General features: G+C 37.8%; 1 protein-coding gene across 1 annotated transcript; it reads left to right on the top strand.

The window, feature by feature from the left end:
- Nucleotides 1-3543: 3543 nt before the first annotated feature.
- On the top strand, nucleotides 3544-23429 carry LOC121370325 (DNA-(apurinic or apyrimidinic site) endonuclease-like). Its single transcript, XM_041495473.1, has 10 exons — nucleotides 3544-3680; nucleotides 5024-5062; nucleotides 6710-6757; nucleotides 8479-8526; nucleotides 15206-15376; nucleotides 15945-16143; nucleotides 17885-17956; nucleotides 19682-19828; nucleotides 21302-21482; nucleotides 22233-23429. The coding sequence occupies exons 1-10, from the start codon at nucleotides 3657-3659 to the stop codon at nucleotides 22348-22350; spliced, it is 1047 nt and encodes a 348-aa protein (XP_041351407.1). The 5' UTR covers nucleotides 3544-3656; the 3' UTR covers nucleotides 22351-23429.
- The last annotated feature ends 250 nt before the right edge of the window (nucleotides 23430-23679 follow it).

The raw sequence follows: 23679 nt of genomic DNA, 5'->3' as shown, positions 1-23679 counted from the left end.
GTGTCTACAGACGTCCTGGGGAGCGCTTCGCTGACGTTAACGTTAGACAACGTCACCGGTTCGATGGTGGCAGCGTCATGGTGTGGGGCGGCATCTCTATCCACCACAGGACCCCCCTCTATGTGGTGGATGGCAATCTGAATGGAATCCGCTATCTGAATGAGATTATCCGGCCGTTGGTTCTCCCAAGCCTTCAGCAGATTGGCGGCGGGGCAGTTCTGCAGGATGACAATGCTAGACCCCACCGCGCCAGGGTGGTAACGGACTTTCTCATACAACAAGGTATCGCCAGGATGGATTGGCCAGCATATTCGCCTGTCTTGGCCCCAATAGAGCACGCCTGGGACGAATTAGGCAGGAGAGTTCGGGATAACCATGCCCCTCCGGCCAACCTTCATGATCTGAGTCAACTTCTTATGGCAGAGTGGCAGGCCATTCCCCAAGAGTTCTTCAGACGTCTGATCAACAGCATGAGGCAACGATGTGTCGAGTGTATTCGCGCCAGGGGTGGATTCACACACTATTAAACGAATGTTCTAATGTGTAAAATCCATGTTTGACAACCTTCAACTTTGACAGCATGTCATGTGACTTTCTTGTATACAGTGACGTTTATTTGTGGTTTTTTGTAAATATGGAACAATAAATAAAAAATTTGGTGTAGTTTACATCATCAATCTAATACACTCTGAAACTTATTTGGTTATACATTTTTGACCCTTAAATTCTTTTGAGTAGTATATATATGTTAATGTTCTGAAACCCGTGATTGACAACTGCAATACCCCACGTCCGTTAGTGATACATTAGATTTATTATTATTTTATTGTATGTATGTATGCCCACAAAAAACTGTCAAGTCAAATGTCGGACATTAACGTGCTTATATCAAATGAATGTTCAAGCACGCTTGTTGTGGACACAATGTCCGACTTAGGCCAGGCATTGTACCCAAAACAAGAAGGGGAAGGGGGAAAAGGCTTCTGCAAATTGCAATAAAAACAATTGTAGGTTAAAAAAAAAAAAAAAAGCCAAATAAATAATTTATGTGTGGCGAGCCAAACAAATTGAGGAAAATTAGACGCAATTTTGACGGTTCTCTAATAATAAATATTTTAATTAGGACTCCTAAAATTAAATAATTTTAAACCAGAAGTAAAAGCAGAGTCCTAAAATAGAACCAAGGGGTAGCTCTAATGTGGGTTCTCAATTCTCACACCAGTGAGTCTAACTTCCAAAAATCAAATTCCTACAAGTTATAAAAAAAGATGTAAACTGGAAGTAATCCAGTATACGGTTAATTACTGCCATTATCAAGTTAATAATAATAATATATGGGTATACCAAGGTAACACCTTGACCACAGGAGGTATATGTCAAGGCGAGAAAACGGGAAGGTCCACTTTCATTTTAATTAAGTTGTCTGAAGCAAATCCCAGCTTCTCCTCTAAGACAAACCAACTATTAAATTAGTTACCAAATATATTCTATTACTAAAATATATTTGAAAATCAACTCGAAGGTATATTTCAAGGGCGAGGAACGGCACAGGTGCAACCTACTTTCCTCCTTCCCTTTTCCTTTTAACACATTTTTTTATTTGGTTTTACATATTCGTTAATATTATATCTATAGAGTATGTGTAAAGAGGGTGAGAGTTGGGGCTGCACCTATCCTTAAACCAAAAGGGTGCCTGGCTCACTACCACCTATCTGTTGGACCTACCAGCCCCAACTCGCACTTCTTCACACAATTCAAAGATACAAAGTAGTACTTAGACACAAGGGTTAATTTAATATCCCAGTCCCAATCAAAATTTATTAATATTATGCAGCAAGTCTTCTACGACTAATGCTGGTGAAGAAATGTTTTAATTTTTTTTCACTAAGACAGGATCGAAATCGCCACAACCCAATTGGCTAATAACCAGCCAATCAACATCGTTAGACAATCAACCAGGATAGGACACCACTAAATATCACTTCTTTTTTTTTGCAGCAGTGGTCCAATCCAACCAATCACGGATCAAGAACCCCACCACACCTAACTGTAAATAAACTGCACGAATTTGTCTTTGCACTCGCACCATGTTCTTTATTACTGAAGCATAAAATCCTAGCTGACTAAGGTAAGTCAACTAGGGCTCCAGAAGAAAAAACAAGCAGGAAAACCAGATAACCTGAAGACCAACCAAGTAAGGCTACTAAGATATTCTATTTAGGGGACGGGAATCAAAATTCTTCAAACTAAGTACCTGTCTGTCAACTGTTCTACTGTACAGTTGCTACCTGCCACTGTTAATTTCGTTTCATTCATTGGTAATAAAGTTAAGTATGCCAAACACTAGGCTTTTTAAACCAATAGGCCCTACTTACACTTTAAGGGTTCCACCCTTCAAATTAGATAGCTAGGCTAGTATAAATCCCCCTCCGTCATTGTATTCAATGCTATACAAAGATGGAGGGGGATGGGTGGTCATGAATGACCGTTGAACTCACTAGAATAGGGACTTAAGACAATAGGTACAACCTTAACACAAAACTAGGATTCACACACAGACTACACGCTCACTGCATCAGTACACATGGTGCACTGACTAACAATGCACCCGCACCCATTTAATGGCCCAGCACGTGCTCTCATAAGGAACCGGACAAAAGAATACCGGTTCCGAGTACACAATTGCAATGCACCCGGGGGAAGCTGAACAAAAGAATATCAGCCTCCCCCACCCAAACCCCCAATACTTGCTGCTGGTGATAACTTGTTCTTGGTGACACTAAAGAGGAGGACTACGCCAACAACATCACGTCGACCAACCCGGAACGACTGCCTTGCCTGCCAGTGTCAACTACACAATTGCACGAGTCTCCCCTGGGTTGTCATGCCACGACCAGAAGCGGTCAGGTCCTTTATAAGGGCCCTATGGGCAACCTAGGGAGACACCCAGCATCATAGAGGTCTATAATTAACGAGCTACTCTCGATTCAATAATATCAAAACCAATATTAGCTCTGCCATTTACCTTTCGACCGACCGTTCAAAATTGCACCAAATTTCCTCAATCAAAATTGCGCACCCCTTTCTCTTTGGCATTAACGGCTCCATTCAAAATTCCATAGCACCATCACCACCCCCACCCGCCTGCTACCGATTCGATCGGGCTGCTGGTGCTCCCTTGCACCTGCCAGTGCAGGCGGTCCCTCCTCTCCCCTCCCCCCACCTTTCCTGTCATGGACGGAGGATTGTGCCCACGACGGGCGTGCGCTACAACAGCTTGTTCTGAATGTGCAAGTAAAACCCTATGACCTGACCTTACCTGACTCGCTTTGATGTTTTTAGATTTCCCGCCATTTCATTTCAATTGTAGATAAAAACATAACGTTTTCTGCAAGTTTTTTCATTGTATTAATTACAAATAAACTTTGTACATGTAAGTAATGTGGAATATAAGCAAAAATGTGAAACTGAAGCCTCTTTAGAATCAATATATTAACAACAAGAAAGAACTATTTGTCAGCCACAACAATGGCGGAGGAATTATGGCGTTTTCTCCCTGTGGGTTTGTGATCACGGCTTGTTTTCAGTCGCTTCGCACGCAGTTTTTTTCACAACAGTTTTATTATTTGGTGGAATCATCCTTAAGTACTTACAAAATGCCACCAAGAAAAGCGAAGGCTGTAAGATTTATGTATATATATATATATATATATTATTATATGAATGATACCGGTCTGTTGTCAAAGTATAGTAAAACACGGATCAGGTTTATGCACGGACCAGTCAAAATACTAATATTTTATCTTTGAGACTGCCACAGTTAATATTATTTTTACATTATTAATATGATTATCTTTAGATAAACTACATTTATGTCCCCAACAACACATTTTTGTTTAAAATATGGTCATTGTTCCCAACTTAAAAGTTTCAGTGAAACAAAGGAGTTTGGGGGGGGGGGGGGGGGTGTCAGTAAAAAGGATAACCATACCCCAGTTGAATGTAGTTGCATTCAACTCCATAGCACCATACTCAAATATTTCTTTCTGGCAGAAACGCTGCCCACTAGTATATGCCCTTAAAGGGACAAATAGTAACAATAGTTTTTAAACATTTTTAACTGAATTTTCTTATTTATAGTAAGCATTTTGAGATCAATTAACCATTTAACCATTCTGTTTGCTATTTATTCATTGTTTCTTCTACACACTCCTCTCTTCTATTCCCCCAACTATCCGTGTTATCTTTATTGTAATAGTGTTCTAGCCATCTTGATGTATAACATGTATATTTGTTAAATGTAGGGAGAGGCCTTAATATACTAAATAGGCACTTGCCTGTTGGCCAATCCCAAATTTGATTTGCTAATAAATATCATTTAAACCAACATATTTTTGACTATTATATCCATTTTTGATAGTTTAAATCATACTTTACTTAGATTTTATTGTTTAGATTATCAATTTTCGTACATGCTAATTACTTAAATTAGTGTTGTTGGTCATTCTGGGGGGTTTTAATATCACAAAATGCATTTGTCATATTTTTAAAAATGCACACGTACGCATCTGAGAAGTTATGGAGTAGAGTTTTAGTCTATTTTAGAGTATTTCACCATTTCAAAGTCACAGACTCATGTTTCACTCAATTGTAACTTTATCCAAATGAGTTACAGGTTTGTAGATTAACTAAACTGCGTGTTAATTTTCACGGGTTAAAACTAAGGTATGTCCCTTTAAAAATGTTTTTTTTAATAATAGGAGTAGAATTCGAGATCTTGGTATAGGTCGTCCTGAAATAAGGAGCTTTTCGTGGACAACTTTGTAACTTGTAAACTAAGTTGTCCAAGTAGCAGTTATTCCAGACATGTTGTGTGCAGCTTATTTAGCAGGTGAATTAATAATGTATTTTTTATGGCCAAAAATAAGGTGATTTGGACAAGTTAAAACATTGGTTCAGAATGATTGAACTTTTGTGAGTCTGTAGATAGTTACAAATTTATTATAATTGTTTTCTTTGACAGAGCAAACGTACAAAGAAGACTGATACAGCTGAAGGTGATGTGAGTACTGCAGTGATACGACTGCTTTCAGATGTCAGGGCCTCTAGATTATGGCTAGATTAATTTATGGTAGTCCCACTCCCATGGCTAGTGATATTCAATGTTGGGCAAATAAATAACTACTATCTCCATGCCTGATGGCTAGTGAATAAAAAGTTGTCAAATGCCGCATTTAAGTCTATTTGGTAAATATGAATATCTTGGCCCCCCCCTCCCATCTAAGGGTTTTAAAGCTCTCTCCTTCTTTAGGTGACATATTCACACACACACACACACACACACACCCCATCTAAGGGTTTTAAAGTTTGTCTCCCTCTTTAGGTGACCGGCGTCGTGGTTAGGCCATCGGTCTACATGCTGGTAGGTGTACGGTTAGAGAGCATCTAACATAGTTAGGGATTCAATACAGAAGTACATACGGGGAGTTACCCCAGGCATGGAATGGTAGTCTAAGATATTAAACCTTGCAGCATACTAAAAGTGTCGTGTTCTTATTGTTTATTGTTACAAGGACTTAGAACCTGTACGCCCAGGTCAACCTAACACGATAGTAGGTACTGGTTCGGATCCCAGTCGAGGCACGGGATTTTTAATCCAGATACCGACTCCAAACCCTGAGTGAGTGCTCCGCAAGGCTCAATGGGTAGGTGTCAACCACTTGCACCGACCAGTGATCCATAACTGGTTCAACAAAGGCCATGTTTTGTGCTATCCTGCCTGTGGGAAGTGCAAATAAAAGATCCCTTGCTGCCTGTCATAAAAGAGTAGCCTATGTGGCGACAGCGGGTTTCCTCTAAAAAACCCAGTGTCAGAATGACCATATGTTTGACGTCCAATAGCCGATGATAACATAAAAAAATCAATGTGCTCTAGTGGCGTCGTTAAATAAAACAAACAAACAAACCCTCTTTAGGTGATATATCCGATTATTCTTATTAGTAAAATGGTATTTAATTAAAGTAGGGCTAGTTAATTTTTTATCATGGTTAGTAAGTTTTATAAATTGCTTATCCCATGGCTAGTGGATTTTTATAACAATTCTAGCAGCCCAGGACGTGCGACACCATTCTGTATAGTTACCAGAGGACAGTATTTCACCATCGTAGGTAATCACAACTTTGTCCACACGATTTTCACCTGCTAACTGATTGTTTTGTTATCGGAATTATATTTAGATTAGCGAATAAAATTCTGATGACAATAGAATTTTGAGTTGGGTCAAGGAAATGAAAAATGGTTGCAAAATATCCCCTCCACTCATTTAAAATAAAAGGGGAAAATCTGAAATTTGCTTCAAAAGTTCTAATATAATAATATTATTAGATGTCAGACATCTGTTAATTCTGCCATATAGTCTTAGCTGAATTCCACTACAGTTTTCCATTAGCATCAAAGGATCTTTTATATGCACTTTCCCACAGATGGGACAGCACATACTACAGTTTTTGAAATACCAGTTTTGATGCACTGGTTGGAAATTTATGTACATAGTCCACATACAACATTCTGTTTAAAACTGGTGTCCCATATTAACTTCTACATGTACATGTGTGTGTAAAACATGCAATTATATATTTTACTAATTAAATACCATTTTTGTATTCCATCTTACACATATGTATATATGAATATATTTTATTATTGTAGGAACCGACAGAGAAGAGAGACCACAAGACTGATGAAGCTGGAACAGATGTGAGATTAATTCTGTTTATTGATACAACTTGGATTAATATTATTATAATAATATGACTGGATAAAATGTGAATCGGGCCAATTATTAGAAGTTTGGTTGGTTTAAAGGGACACACCCTAGTTACGTTTATTTGTTAACCATTACGGCGTTGTTTTTCGCTATTAAACCCCATTTTTCACAAATAAAATTGCACTTTACTTACATTTTATTATTTAGAATACACATTTCCATTCACCTGAAGTGCTTTTTGGTAATCCTGATGTTTGTAAAACCACGAAATGCCTTTTTTGAATTTTTTCACGAAACGTGTTTTCTAGAAAAAACCGTTAAGCAAGCGAGGTCCAATCTATTTTTAGAGGGGATATTTCCATTTCAATGCCACAGACGTTGGTATATCACGTGACCGTTATCATTTTGGTTCGGTTTGTTTTCTCGTGCACGGTTCGCGCAATAAACATCCGATTTGTTGTTGTTCATTTGTGAGATTTTTCTTCACAGTTCGTGAACATTTTCAGTAACAATAAAGTTCAGACAAGTAAGTGTCTCAATACAAAACGTTACAAACCCTTAAACAATTTTTCCCTTTTCCGTTTCATAATGTTACAAATTCCGTTTTTTTTTGTTTCAGTATTAAACAAATTCTGTTTTTGTTTCACACACACACACACACACCGCACAATTAATTGCTGGTGTAAAATAAATATGCAATGAGGTAAAACATTTCAGTAGTTTGTATTTATTTTTGGTTTAAATTTAAACACGAATACGCCACGACACAGACTTCGGACATTTTCGGTTTTCTTTACGATATGATCGGGAAAATAATTACAAACGATCACACTATAAACCACTTCCCTTGTATAATTTATTTTGAACAAAGCCTGGCATACAATATGCAATTACTGCATTCCTTTGTGAGATCGGAAATATGGCAATGCCGCAAATGTTAAAAATTAATAAGCAAACATAACATATCTTTCACTTGAGTAAATATCAGACAATTTTAGCTCACAATGTTCGGTTTTTCCCGTTAAATCGCCGGGAATAAGTGAAGAAAACATGACTGGTAAAACGTCTAGATACTCTACATTTGGCGTAACATACAAAGGTACTAGTGTCATAGCGTAGCACAGGCAGATGTCGGTGTCCATAGTTTCTAGTGCGAAAAATAATTTTTAATTAATCAAATGCGCTATTTAAAGTTAAATAATGTTTTGGAAAAAAATCGGGAATTCCGTTTCAGATAGGTATTTCCGCGATTCCGGAAAATCAGTGCCTCTAGGGATAAGACCAGGACAGAACAGTTGGAACATGTCCAGGAGACGTGAAACGAACGCACCCCAAAGTCTGTGAAATTTGTCGTGACGTAGGCATTGTTGTGCTTCAAGCGACATCTACCGGTGACATCAGAATACTAACTTTCAAAATTATTTCAAGCAATTGGGACATGGGGATTCCCATGGTATTTATCGATATAAAACCTGCTTTTTCACTCCATTTGATAAAAACGTGATCTAAGTGTGTTACAGGTTTGTAGATTAACCAAATTATAATTTATTTTCGCTGGATGGAACTAGGGTGTGCGGCTTTAAGTTACAGAGTTGCAATCTAGTTTTAAAATTTCAATGGCTGTATATTATTATATAATGACAAGTAAATGTTGATATGATGTACATGTAAATTGATGTTTATTGACTTGAAAGTGTTTTATTTTCTTTAGGAACCAGCAAAAAAGAAAGCAAAGAAGACAAAAGCAGTTGATGAGGACGTGAGTTTACTTGTGTTTAAATCCTTCATTGTCAGATTGACTCGGTGAACTGGGTAGTGGTATAGAACTCTATATTTCTGGTGGATGAAAATGGCCTTTCAACAGGGCTTCTAGATTACGGGAGCCCCACTCCCATGGCTAGTGATATTCAGTGTTGGGCTAGTAAGTAAGTGCTATTGCCATGCCCGACGGCTGGTGAAATAATAGTTGTCAAATGCTGCCCCCAACCCCACTCCCAATCATATTGTTTTTAATCGCTATCTCCCTCTCTAGGTAACATATACTACTCAAAAGAATTTAAGGGTCAGATATTTTCGACATTAGTTTCTGAATGTCAATTATATTAGCTAGACCATAATGTCACGCATGGTATTGTTCCATTTTGACGAAAGTGGGTCTAAGCAACCAATAAATAAATTAAAATCCACTGTCATTGACACTGTCGACTAGTTCTAATGGCGAAAACATGCTTACATTTGCACATAAATTAGGGTGAAAGCGAAAGGTCTGCTAAGTGCCCATAACTTGCTTTTTCACAAAGCGCTTCATTTGCACGCTTTGCATGTGTATTCCATGTTCCCAATGCTGAATTTCCGTATAATTGGAGCTTGCATTCGTGTACGGTGCACACTCCAAATTCGACAATGGTACGACGTCAATTGACTATCGAAGATCAAGGAAGGGCTATTGCTTGGCTTCAGGATGGCAATACGCAAAGAAATGTTGCTCTGAGACTTGGTGTCAGTCAGAGTGTCGTTGGCCGACTGTGGCAACGGTACCAAGCAACGAATTCTGTTCGAAATTGTCCACGTTCGGGAAGACCCCGAAGCACTACAAATAGAGATGACCGCTACATCACCAATATGGCTCTACGTCAACGCACAACCACTGCATGCCGATTACGTGACAATCTGCGGACTGCAACTGGAACTCGAGTGTCTGATCAAACCATACGCAATCGTCTGAGAGCCAAAAATCTACGCTGCCGTCGCCAGGCTGTTCGACCACCACTCCTACCACGTCACAGAACGGCCAGACGTCACTGGTGCACACTTCATCTGCGGTGGCAACGTGTTCAGTGGGGTCGAGTGATGTTCACTGATGAGGTCAGGTTTAGTCTCCAGTTCAACGACGGTCGGGTTCATGTCTACAGACGTCCTGGGGAGCGCTTCGCTGACGTTAACGTTAGACAACGTCACCGGTTCGGTGGTGGCAGCGTCATGGTGTGGGGCGGCATCTCTATCCACCACAGGACCCCCCTCTATGTGGTGGATGGCAATCTGAATGGAATCCGCTATATGAATGAGATTATCCGGCCGTTGGTTCTCCCAGGCCTTCAGCAGATTGGCGGCGGGGCAGTTCTGCAGGATGACAATGCCAGACCCCACCGCGCCAGGGTGGTAACGGACTTTCTCAGACAACAAGGTATCGCCAGGATGGATTGGCCAGCATATTCGCCTGACTTGGCCCCAATAGAGCACGCCTGGGACGAATTAGGCCGGAGAGTTCGGGATAACCATGCCCCTCCGGCCAACCTTCATGATCTGGGTCAACTTCTTATGGCAGAGTGGCAGGCCATTCCCCAAGAGTTCTTCAGACGTCTGATCAACAGCATGAGGCAACGATGTGTCGAGTGTATTCGCGCCAGGGGTGGATTCACACACTATTAAACGGATGTTCTAATGTGTAAAATCCATGTTTGACAACCTTCAGCTTTGACAGCATGTCATGTGACTTTCTTGTATACAGTGACGTTTATTTGTGGTTTTTTGTAAATATGGAACAATAAATTAAATTTTTGGTGTAGTTTACATCATCAATCTAATACACTCTGAAACTTATTTGGTTATAAATTTTTGACCCTTAAATTCTTTTGAGTAGTATATCTAATTATTACTATTAGTAAAATTGTGTTAAGTAAAGTTGGGCTAGTGAATTTTTAATCGTGGCTAGTAAAATTTTAAAATCACTGTTCACATGGCTAGTGGATTTTGTAACTATTCTAGAAGCCCTCTTTATGAGTTGAGGTTGGAAAAATTTAAGATTGTACAAAACTTGTTGAGTCGAACATTTTGAAAAATAGAGATAACTTCATATATATTTTCAAAGTTTTTTTATAATATAGGGATATATATATAACACAGTTATAATTGTAACATGAAACATAGTGCTTCAGTTATGAACCACCTCCTTTTTATATCCAGTCCATTTACAAAGTGATGAAAACATTTATTTAAAATGTCTCCACCTGAACAGGATCTAAAACCTTGATGTATGTCACTTTATTTGACTACATGTACTTTAAACTGACCAAGATTTTTTCTATTAATTGCATGCGAAAGAAATAATGTTGGCTGTACCATGCCATGTACAAACTATTTGATATGAAAGATGGAAATACCTATATGTACATGTATACATATATGCTTAAGAATAAAAACTTTAACAGTTGTAATTTGTAGAGCTGTGCGCTTTCGAAATGTCAGGTTCAGTATTAGTGTTTTTGGGGGTGATTTACCTCAGTATCGGTACAGTATTCGCTAGTGATACAATACCGATATGGAGCTGTATTTTCGGTATACTCTGCTTTAAGTGCATGTCTGAATTGAGTCTCGCCCACAAATTTCATCTAAATAAAATTAAATTCCATACACAAGCCTTTCATCTCTTCTTTTCAGCTATTTTGTGTTCGTCGGATATATTGTTAGTGCTTTTGGTATTTTGAAATATGATTGGTACAGTAAATCAGTATTGACTTGATACTAATACCAAACAGTATACCACCCAGCTGTAGTAATATGACTATTGACCTTGATCTGTACCTAGTGGTAACACCATTTGTTAAAAAAACTAATTATGTTAACTAAACTGTCCTTTTTATTTTAACATATATATGCATATGGTAAAAAAATATTTGAAAATAAAAGTTGAAACACAACTTGCAAAATGCTTGTTTTGAGCTGATAGAGAGTTATATCAGCCTGTGTTTTATAGGGTCTCCACGAGTGCATGGGCCGATTTTAGCAAGACTCGAGTACCCGTGCAAGGAAGAGCACTCATTTAATTATATTTTTATGTAATTTTGCCATATACAGTGAAACTCCTCTATTAAGACCACCTGTGGGTCTTATGAAAATTGGTCTTAATAGTGGGGTGGTCCTATTACCGAATTACTAACATTTAGAAGGTTTTTAAAATTTTAATTGTGTTGTGTATAAAGTGATAAAAAAAACAAACAAAAGAAATGCATTACAAATATTTATTTGAATTACATAATATATTTGTCAACATGAAATGAACCGTACAATATAACTGAGCACTAAGAAAATGAAAATTAAAAATGTACATGTATATGAAGTCAATCAGTATGCATGTGTGAACTCTGGATCTTAGTTGAAAAACGTGTCTATTGTTGACTGCTTAGATGAACACTTAACATGAACAGCCCGAGTTTCAAGTTCCTCTTGTGCTTTCTGCATCAATTCTGGGACACCATCAATTTCTTTTGTCAGCCAGAACATACTAATCTCTCTTAGCCACTTAAGCGCATCTTGGTGGTTGGTAATCAAGCTAATCAAGCCTCAGTTTTGTCGTCATCGTCCCTGTCATTTACAGATGGTTCCACATTTTCCTCACTTTCCTTTCCATTGATTCTGTGCACCAGTGTATCCTCCCGGTCTTCTTCTAAATTCTCACAAACGGGCAAATCAAATACCATGTTTGAATATTCCTCAACACTCATGGGATCATCTATCTCAAGTCTACCATTTGCCATGACAACTAGCTAACGAAGTTCACTTAGGGGCACATCATCATCGGGATCATCATCTTCATTTGTTGGCGTGGCAGCACTGCGAATACCAGCCTTTGCAAAACATCGCTTCACAGTTTCCGTTCTCACATCTTTAACTGCAGCTTTCAACCACTGTACAGCATCCAACACAGATACACTTTTTGCAATATCAGCTGAGCTGACATTTTCTTCACTGTCCAGTCGAGCTATCACTGATCTGAGAAGCCGTTTTCTATAACCCATCTTCATAGCCTGGATAATGCCTTGGTCTAGTGGCTGCAATTTCGACGTTGTATTGGCAGGAAGAAACAAGACTTTCACGTTTGTTAATTTTGTACTGGCATGTGAAGTGGCATTATCAAGAAGAAGTAAAACCTTACGTTTTGATAGTCTCATGCGTTTATCAAAGTCCTTTATCCATTCTGTGAACAGGAATCCTGTCATCCAGGCTTTCTTGTTCGATTTCCATGTCACTTGAAGACGGGCAACGTTTATGTTCCGAAAACAACGTTGTTTAGCTGCCTTTCCAATCACAAGTGGCTTGTCGAAGTGACCTTCCATATTTACACACACGGCTACAGTTATTCGATCTTTGGATTTTTTGCCACCTTTGCATTCTTCACCCCGTACTCGTAATGTTTTGTCAGGTAGAGCCCGATAAAACAGTCCAGTCTCGTCCATGTTATAAATGTCACACGAAGCGTAACCCGAAACATTGTCAGGCAACTTTTCCATCCACTTCGCGACATCCTTGTCTGAAACGCTGGCACTTTCTCCACTGATTATTCCAAAGGCTATATCTGAATCTCTTTAACCAGCCATTTGAAGCCTTAAACTCACTTTCTGCAATTCCAAGTTCAGTTGCATATTTCAAAGCTTTCATTTTTAACATGGGGCCTGAAATCGGTACATCTTAACCACGCATGCATTGAAACCATTCCCACATTAATATATTCAGCTGTTCTACGGGAGAACGTACACATAAACGTTTTCGATCATTATCTTTATTTTTCTCGTAGCCATCCAAAATCTCTGCCTTTCTTTTCAATATTAACTGTACTTGAGTTTTTCCGATACAGAATTTCTCTGCAAGCGTGCGTTGACTTTTTCCTGGACTGTCATTTATTAAAGTAACTTTTTGTTTCAAAGTCAATTCACAGCGTGATTTACCCTTTTTGGGGGTTCCCATTTCAAACGTTGATATTACCTCTGCCGATATAACGGAAGAAATACGGCATTCGTAGTGTTTACCATTTACCTCACTTCGCCAGGGTCAAAAAACCCAAAAACACAACTCACTTTGTGGCCTCAGTCATTACACATCTCAATAACGGATAACAACACTTCTTTTGTTTCCTAGTGAATTAGTCGGTAAATTTATTCTATTGTGTCCTAATTATCATTAACACATTTTATTAGACTTGGTAGATTTAGGCTGTATCTTCGAACAACAGGTACATAAGCATTAAACACGTGTCATGCCGACTTCTGACCTGTATCGTTTCTTTCAACATCAAACGTGATTATAGTGACTTGCCGCTGGAATGGCTATTGCAATTTGTATAGACAGTTTATTGGTTACAATGCTATTTAATTGACGCGTGGAATGCCTGTTCTCGTAATCCGAATGAGTGTCGGCTCTAGAGTCTGATGACTGGCTTGCAGCCAATCAGCGCGTTACATCGCTTCATTAATATTAATCAGTTGACAATGTTTTCCGGAAACTGAAAGTTGGTTATATGAACAGATTGCGATGGGTGGTTTTTCAACGACTTAAACGTGTATCTCTCTTTAACAGTTTTAATTCATTTCAAAAGACAGATCATTGGTGTTTACTTTACTTCCTGTTACCTGTTCCAGTCTTGGCTAAAACAAAGCAAGCATTAAATTTAGATCAGTTATTGTTGAACAGCCTTGGGAATGAACAAATATGAGATAATGATATCGTAATTTGGTTGCACTGGCGGGGTCGAAATATATGCAGAACGACGATCGGGACTGACTTTACTGGTCGTAATCCGCAATAGCGGGGTGGTCTGAATACCGGGTAATTTTTACTATTAAATATGAAGGAAATATTCCGGTCTTCTAAAAAGTGGTCTGTTTAGTGGGGTGGTCTTAGAATCGGGGTGGTCGTTAGGTGGGGGGTTTCACTGTACTTTTAGTCGGTTACATTATAGGGCTATGAAAATGTGTGATATGCAATACAATGGCATGATTTGTCATCCATGTACAGCTCTGGAATTAAGATGCATTTAATGCTATTTTACTTTATTTCTTAGTCTCATCATCTAGTGTAAGTGTCGGGTACTTGGGTCCGGGTCGACTTTGACTCTCGAGTACTCAAGCCCAATATTTTACTTTATTTCTTAGTCTCATTATCATCTAGTGTAAGTGTCGGGTACTTGGGTCCGGGTCGAGTTTGACTCTCGAGTACTCAAGCTCAATATTTTACTTTATTTCTTAGTCTCATCATCTAGTGTAAGTGTCGGGTACTTGGGTCCGGGTCGAGTTTGACCCTCGAGTACTCAAGCCCAATATTTTACTTTATTTCTTAGTCTCATCATCTAGTGTAAGTGTTGGGTACTTGGGTCCGGGTCGAGTTTGACTCTCGAGTACTCAAGCCCAATATTTTACTTTATTTCTTAGTCTCATCATCTAGTGTAAGTGTCGGGTACTTGGGTCCGGGTCGAGTTTGACTCTCGAGTACTCAAGCCCAATATTTTACTTTATTTCTTAGTCTCATCATCTAGTGTAAGTGTCGGGTACTTGGGTCCGGTCGAGTTTGACTCTCGGGTACTCAAGCCCAATATTTTGGACTCTTGGGGGCCCTAGTGTTTTATGTTTTTTTTTTTTTTAAAGTAACCAGTATTTATTTTGGGGCAGGCTTCAGCAGGAGAGAGTGATCAACCCAAAGTAAAAAATGGAAAGAAAGTGCAGCCCCAGGTCTCTGTAGATGATTCTGACTTTACTTCAGAGGCTAAAACTACAGACGGCTGCAAATGGAACCTGAAATTTGCTTCATGGAACGTCAATGGAATTCGAGCGTGGTTGGATGTGAGATTCTCTAACTCTTTGTAGCAATGTACTATAGCATTAGTGATGTGTTTGTGTTATTTCATGCATGTTTTTTGTTAAAAGCAGATTTCCATTTGATTCTACAAAATTATGTCGTAGAGGTCTAGAGGTGAAATAGATTGGACATTTTTCTAAACATGTTAAATGTACCACATGTATCCAAGACAGCTGTCATTATACATGAACCTTCAGCAGATATAAGCATGTGTCAAATAGTTGTGTGATTGAATGAACTTTTGTCTAAAAATTAGTATTTTATTTAAGCTTACATGGTGAGATTTTGTAACTTTTACCATTTGCCGAAATCAGTCTAGGTTTTTTTATGTATAACAAAGAAATTGTCAAAGCAGGTTTTTGTTCAGTTTTAAAAATACATTTAAAAGTATTTTATATTTTTAAAATATTTTTGTTAAATGTTTTGCTTTCTTTAAGGAAATGAAGAATGTGGGAAAAGGGTACCTACAAAAAATAATAAATTAGTGATAATTATTTTTAAAACAAACTGTATTTAATTCTTTTCAACATACATAATGTCCTTACCTTTCAGAAAGGTGGTCCATCTTACATCACAAAAGAAGATCCAGACATATTCTGTGTACAAGAAACGAAGTGCAACTCGAAGACCATTCCAGACAAGTGTAAAGTTGACGGTTATCATACGTACTGGGCTTCGGCAGATCAGGAGGGCTATTCCGGAGTCGGTCTGTACTGCAAAGAGAAGCCAGTTAATGTGGACTATGGAATAGGTCAGTTAACTTTTGTTATGCCATAAATCTGCAACTATTGATAACATAAAACATTCATTGTTTCTGATGTTCACTTTAATCTTACAGTGACAGTAAATGGTAAATTTTGTGTCAAATATTAATTCTTGTCAGAATATGTTTTGTTTTTAAAATTTTGATAAGCAACATGATAATGCATGCATAATAATTATTATAATTTAGGTATGTTGTGGTGTGGAATAACACACCTACTGGAGTCAGGGCTAGCTCTGGGTAATCAGAAAATTTCGCCAAATTATCTCAAAAATGCAAAAAACTATAGCTATTTTTCAATAAAATATCACTTATTACACTTTTTTTTCCCGCCTAATTAAAATTCGCATTTGGCGAGTGGCAGAGCTAGCCCTGGGAGTAACTATTTACACATTAAAATAAAGAAATAGCAAGACAAGTCTATTTTTGACTTTGCCAGTTCACACACATTGGTCTAAAGTGTTAAAGTGGAAGTCTCATTATGCGATTAATCACACCGACTTGTTATATGTGATCGAATTGTACTATGAGAACATCTAAATCTGAATGACTTTAGTCTTATACGTTCCAATTTTTGTAGATCCGACAAGTGCTTAACTCTTTCACCACTAAGTTTTACAGTCTTGACCTTCCCTGCACACTGAGTTTAAATAGCAGATTTATGATCATGTTTGTTAAAGGATAAAACTACTTGTTTTATCATTAATTTTAGTTATAGGCTATACATTTCCAGAAAGGTGAATGGACGGCTGTCTAGATAAAAAAATAATACTTTAAAAATGTTAGATTCAACAGGTATAAATCTGGTAATTACAGGTAAACTATGCATATTACTCACCTATTTGAGTAGGTAGGACTGGTAATTTTAAAAAAACCCCAGTACAAATGTTTTTCTTGTTGGATAATTAATTAATTAACATTCCAGTTATAATTTTAAAATATATATTTACAATGCTTTTGCAAAATTAAGCTTTCATTTCATCAACAGAAATATCATACCACACACCTTTGTTGTTAGCAGGATCTGTATCACGCTTTTTTTTTGGCATTCATGTTGGTAAATTACAAAAAATTTCCATACACTGTATTGGAATAAAATAGCGAAAAGTACTCTATGGCGTCAAACACTTTTACGGGCCCCGGATTTTTAGTAAACGTTGATCTGCAGGTAACCGAACATGGCTCATGTGTCCAGGTAAACTCAGGCGCGTGGTAAAACAGTGGCAAGTCATCTTGTAACTCGTCATCGGTATCATTTTCTTCTAAATTGCCATGTTTAATGACATTTCGTTCACGATCGCCAATCTCGATTAAATCAAATGCACCAAAGTCCATATTATCCCACATTTCATCATCGGAAAACCTGTCATCTGAATCGCAACCATTGTTTTCAACAGACGAAATTTCGTCACCTCGGTTCATGTTTAATTACAGTCAGAATATCAGTATAAACTTGGAAAAACTCATTCAAAATTCGCTAGAACATGGGCGCAGCCATTACAGTGTGTCACATGGCAGCTATGGTCGCGCGAGATTTTGTCTAATTATAATATTGACGCGTCACTCGGCGCCAAATATGAACAGGTGTTACAAGCCGCTAAACCGGCCTGTCGTGGTGAGAGGCACTGGTATCGCAAGCCGGTATACCGGCCTGTCGTGGTGAAAGAGTTAATGAAATCTGAAACATTACCCACTGGTTTTTTTAAAAAATGTTTTAATATTTTTTCAGGCATATCAAAGCATGACAAGGAAGGAAGAGTTATAACTGCTGAGTTTAAAAAGTTCTTCATGGTAACTGCATGTAAGTAACAAGACAATGTCTACAATATTGTTACAATGTCTTGGGGGGTTTCAATAAATATACGATAGCTAAATATTTATATTTTTTTGATCTTGGTTGAGTAAATAAAAAATTTTTTTTTTAATGTTATTCCTTTTTTTGTCTGTGTGTGTGTGATGGTGATGGCATGGGTAAAGAGTCCTTACAACAATAATCATAAAGTTTCAAACTTGAATTATGCTATTTGTTATCTACAGCATTGCTTGAGTGTTAGTCCAGATTCAAAAGGTTTTGTAAGCATCTATAAATTAACTTCTGGAAGTGGTGCTATCATCTTCTGTCAGTGGTGTTCACAACATCCCCTAATGCACTTCTGGAAGCCTGGTACCAGCTCCAACCCAGAGCGAGTTTTAACGACTCAGTGGGTAGGTGTAAGACCACTACAGTCTCTTCTCTCTCACTAACCACTAGGGTCTCCACGAGTACTCGAGCACGGGTCGAGTCTAGCAAGACTGGAGTCCGTTCACAGGACTCTAGTACCCATGCAAGGAAGAGCAATCTCATTTAATTAAATTGTTTACGTCATTTTGCCATATGCTTGCCGCCAGATACATTACAGGGCTATGAGCCATTTAGGAAAAACAAAAGTCGAATGTGTAGAATGCAATAAAATAGCATGATTTGGCATCCATGTTCAGCGCTGGAATTAAGATGCACAATGCTAGTTTCATTATCATCTAGTAAATGGTGGGTACTCTGGTCCGAGTCGGATTTGACCTTCAAGTATATTTTGGACTCGTGGAGGCCCTACTAACCACTAACAACTAACCCACTGTCCTGGACAAATAGCTATGGTGTATGCCCAGGACAGCGTGCTTGAACCTCAATTGGATATAAGTGCGGAAATAAGTTGAAATGAAATGAAATCTGCTGCTAACAGTATTACAAGGGGTGAGATCTAGGTCAGTTGGTAGAACACTCGCCTGAAGTGTTAGCATTGTAGGATCTAACAACCTCCTCAGTGGACCCATTCTCTCATTTTAAAAATTGTTCAGTCCCAACCAGTGCATTAGTATATCAAAGGCCATGGTAATTGCTGTCCTGTCTGTGGGAAGGTGCATATAAAAGATCCCATGTTGCTAATGGAAAAATGTAGCTGGTTTCCTCTAAGACTACAATTAAAAAATTACAAATGTTTAACATCCAACAGGGGATGATTAATAAATCATTGTACTCTAGTGGTGTCATTAAACAAAACAAACTTTAATTTTAAGAGTATTCAGGGCTTCTAGATTATGGTAGTCCCACTCTCATGGCTAGTAATATTCAATGTTGGGCTAGTAAATAACTACTATTCCAATGCCCAATGGCAAGTGAAACACAAGTTGTCAAATGCTGCATTTAAGTTATTTTGTAAATATGAATAACCTGCCTCCATCCCACCCCCCAATTATAGTGATTTTAATCTCTATCTCCCTCTTTGGGTAACATATCCATTGCTACTATTAGTGAAATTGTATTAAGTAAAGTAGGGCTAGTGAGTTTTTAATCATGGCTAGTAAAAAAAATTAAATCGCTGATCCCATGGCTAGAGGATTTTATAAAAATTCTAGAAGCCCAGGTATCTATGAGGGGTGATATTGGTTCTGTTCCACTTCTAGTATTTCACTGAGACTTGTACAGTTAACATTTAGCTTAAATGTTTTCAGCTTGATTTTTGTATTTCTGTTGTAAATATCTTTTCAGATGTTCCAAATTCTGGGAGGGGTCTTCCTCGACTTGCTTACAGAACAAAAGAATGGGACGTTGATTTCACGGCGTATTTGAAAAAACTTGATGAAAAAAAGCCAGTTGTGTTATGTGGTGACTTGAATGTTGCACATTTGGACATTGGTATGATTTACTTTTCAGTATCAGACAACCAATGTTTTTGTTTTTAACTCTAGTAAAAAAGATGTTTACGCAATGCCTTGTTAAAGACCAGCCAGATCACATTAAAAATGATATTGCCTACAAAGTATTTAATACTGAAGATGTTTTCTGCAAATTTTTTATAAAATATTTTGTTATACGTGTATTTTATTACGCCTTAGTATTTGAAATTCTATGGGAAACACTTCTTCAGTTCCTGTGATTATTGGAAACTATTTTTCAGTTCCGGTGATCATTGGAAACTATTTTTCAGTTCCGGTGATCATTGGAAACTATTTTTCAGTTCCGGTGATCATTGGAAACTGTTTTTCAGTAATAATGGTAATGATGGATTATACTGCATAATAATGGGTAACAGAATTTTGGTTCTGTGATTTTGACATCATGTTAATGATATGCTACCAAAAACTATCGTTTCCATAAAATTTGGAGGCCCGTTTTATTCAGAAAGAGTGTTGTACCGTTGTAACAAAAAGCTGAAAGTATCAACTGTATGTATGGCTTCCAGGCATACAATATCTACCTGGTTAAGTTTCTAACATAGCTGCATTACTACTGAGTTTAGCCTTTGATCGAATTAAGGTGTGGGATTTAGCTCAGTTGGTAAAATGCTCGCTTGAGGTGCTTGTATCACAGGATCGAACCACCTCAGTGGATCCATTCAACTAATTGGGGTTTTTCTTGTTCCAACTAGTGCCCCACAACTGGTCAAAGGCTGTGGTATGTGCTTTCCTGTCTGTGGGAAAGTATATAAAAGATCCCTTGCTGCATTAGGACAAATGTAACTGGTATCCTCTGATGACTACGTGTCAGAATTACCAAATGTTTGATATCTAATAGCCGATGTTTAATAAATCAATGTGCTCTAGTGGTGTCGTTAAACAAACTTTAACTTTTGATTGAATTGGCAACTTGAAAACTGCATTTCTGTCTAACTCAGTGTTAAAGTGTTCACCTGATGTCTGTCAGTCTGGGATCAATTCCTATCAGTGGACCTAGTGGCTATTTCTCATTCCAACCAGTGCTCTTCATTTAGTATATCAAAGCCTTTGATGTGGTGCATATAAAAGATCTCTTACTGCTAATTGAAAAGAATAGCCCATGGAGTGTTGTCAGCAGGTTTTCTCATTACCTTGTGGTCCATGACCATATAACCGTAATTAAAATGTGTTGAGTTATTTAAAACATTCCTACCTTCCTTCATTAGATATAGCAACCTACTTTTGTCAAACAGGGATCTAATTCACTAAACTCTCGCAACTTTGCGATCTCGAAGTGCGATGCAAAAAGACTTGCAAAGAGGATGCTTTGTTGTCTAGTAGAGCCTAAGAGACCTTTTTGAATTGGGCCCCAGATTCCTACTTTCAAACATAATGAACACCCTGAATTGGAACAAACTGAGACATGATTGTTTTTCACATATTATTATTTTAGATTTGAAAAATCCCAAAAGTAACAAGAAAACAGCTGGTTTTACTAAGGAGGAGCGTGAAGGTTTCACCAATTTGTTGAAGGAGGGCTTCTTCGACTCATTCCGAGAACTGTACCCAGAACTAGAAGGTGCTTACACGTTTTGGGCTTATTTCATGAACAACAGAGCAAAAGATGTTGGATGGTGAGTTTAAAATTCAGTTTTATAGTTTTTAGTTAAGCGCATCACAGGATGCCTGCAATTAGAATGTTTGTCACAAGGAAATATGAGGAGACCGGATATCTGTTACTGGCAAGAAGAATCCAAGAAAAAATACAACTTGTGTATGTACAGGGTCTTTGATGCATTAATGATTTTCTTGAATAGTGATTGATATAAGCAAACATTTAAATAATGATATTTGGGATTTCACATTACACGTTTTGTGATGTAGAGTTGCTGGGCTTATTATTTAAAAGCTCTTCTTTCTTTTTCTTTTTTTGCTGGGCTTCTTATAAGGTTGTTATTAATGTTTTGTTTTTAGTGGTCATTAAATGCATTAAAGCAATAAGTCTTGTGTATTGTTAAGATGTAATGGTGTTTACTTCCTATCTAGATAGTACATTTATTTATGCATGTAACTATGACAATGGGAGTAAGATGTTGCTCTTTAGACCAAATGTTACATCTAAGGTGCAAATAGCCTTTGCTTTTACCGTATGCAGCCACTCAGACGATTTTAATGCTTTCCAAAATTGGTTCCTGTCAATGTTATTCATGAAAAGTTTACAATAACACACACACCTACCTCCCCCCTCTCTCTCTCCCCCCCCCCCCCCCCCCACCCCCACCCCCACCCCCAAAGGTCATTTTCATCTCCGATGGTTCAACATAAATTCTTTTCTGACAGATTGTAAAAACAAGTGCTTTGATCTCAGTTGTTTTTATTTTCAGGCGTCTGGACTATTTCATAGTGTCGGAAAAACTGAAAAAACACATGTGCGACAGCATCATTCGAAAACGTGTCATGGGCAGTGATCACTGTCCTATTGTTCTGCTGATGAACATGTGAACAAAGTTAATATCAGCAAGGATACCTTTATAAAAATCATGGACTGTGTGGGGGTGGACTTGTGGTTGTATATGGGGAGGGTGGGACATTTAAGGGAAGTAATCATCAATTTCATTTACAAACGTAATGTGCTTAAATGAGTTTCCATTTTATAACCAGTTGATGTCATAAGTGAATCTTTTTCCCTTTGTTATAAGCATTACCAATTTACAAATATGACCACCCTAAATATTGATGTGAAATGTTAGCAAGTTTAATATTTGTTATTTGAAGGGGCTCAGTCAGAAGAGCGCCCGCCCGCGATTCTTACGTCGTAGGATCGAACCTCTCAGTGGACCCATTCTTTTATTGGGTTTTTCCTCCACACAACCAGTACACCACGTCTGGTCATGGTATGTGCTGTCCTGTCTGTAGGAAAGTGCATATAAACGCACCAATGCTGCTAATTGAAAATGTAGCTGGTTTCCTCTCAAACAAAAGAGTAAAAATTGCCAAATGTTTTACGTCCAATAGCTGATGATTAATACGTCAATGTGCTCTAATGTTAAACAAAATAAACTTTTTAACTTGTGTTGGAATGTGAATAATATGGCCCGGTGAAATGAATGGGGTGTTCACATTGTAGATGTCAAATGTGCCATGTCATTTCACTTTGATAGAAGTGGTATCTGCAGGTTCTATAATTTGCAATATTGATCCCCCAAGTAGTATTAAAGTTCCGGTTATTCGAGTTATTGTAAAATGTCAACACATTGGATAAAACAAGCCAGTCGTCTAAGGTCGAATTTACGAAATCTGTTTTTCTTCAAAGCAGGTGTTTAAGCATTGTAAAGATCTGTAGTAACATGCTTATAAGAAAAAAATTGACCTTTGTAAATTTGGCCTTTTTATTATTTAGAGTGGACTCGACTCATTTTTAACTTATTTTCATGTATCATTTTGTATGTGTCTGCTTGTGTAAATGAAACATTACATTTCATGTACGGTTTTGAAATTATCATCTAGAGGCCATCACATTCATGTGCACTGCCACATTCATGTTTGTAATGAATGGTTTTCAAATACATTTATCACATTTTCCTGCTCGTTTGTTTTCTTTGTACTTTTCACACAATAGCCGAGGTGTATTTTTGTGTATGGCTTCAGTATTGGGATTCAAATTTAAAATATACTGATGGAAAAAAATAAAGGATCACACAGATAGCAACAAGAAATAATGACTGCATAAAAAAAATCAATTCATATTGTCCGAAGTTGACCGAGAACATATAGGCAGTACATTCAACAATACCGACATTCAATCCCACATTACAACTTGGTATGAAATAC

Source organism: Gigantopelta aegis, chromosome 4 (genome assembly GCF_016097555.1).
Source record: "Gigantopelta aegis isolate Gae_Host chromosome 4, Gae_host_genome, whole genome shotgun sequence".
Classification (NCBI taxonomy): Eukaryota; Metazoa; Mollusca; class Gastropoda; order Neomphalida; family Peltospiridae; genus Gigantopelta; species Gigantopelta aegis.
The sequence above is the reverse complement of the archived record's forward strand: the minus strand, read 5'-3'. Positions and strand labels throughout refer to the sequence as shown.

Bases quoted from the DNA above. Each gene is read 5' to 3' on its own strand.
- LOC121370325 (XM_041495473.1), top strand. From the start codon at position 3,657: ATGCCACCAAGAAAAGCGAAGGCT. The intron at 3,681-5,023 runs GTAAGATTTATG...TTTCTTTGACAG, and splicing joins CACCAAGAAAAGCGAAGGCT to AGCAAACGTACAAAGAAGAC. The intron at 6,758-8,478 runs GTGAGATTAATT...TATTTTCTTTAG, and splicing joins CTGATGAAGCTGGAACAGAT to GAACCAGCAAAAAAGAAAGC.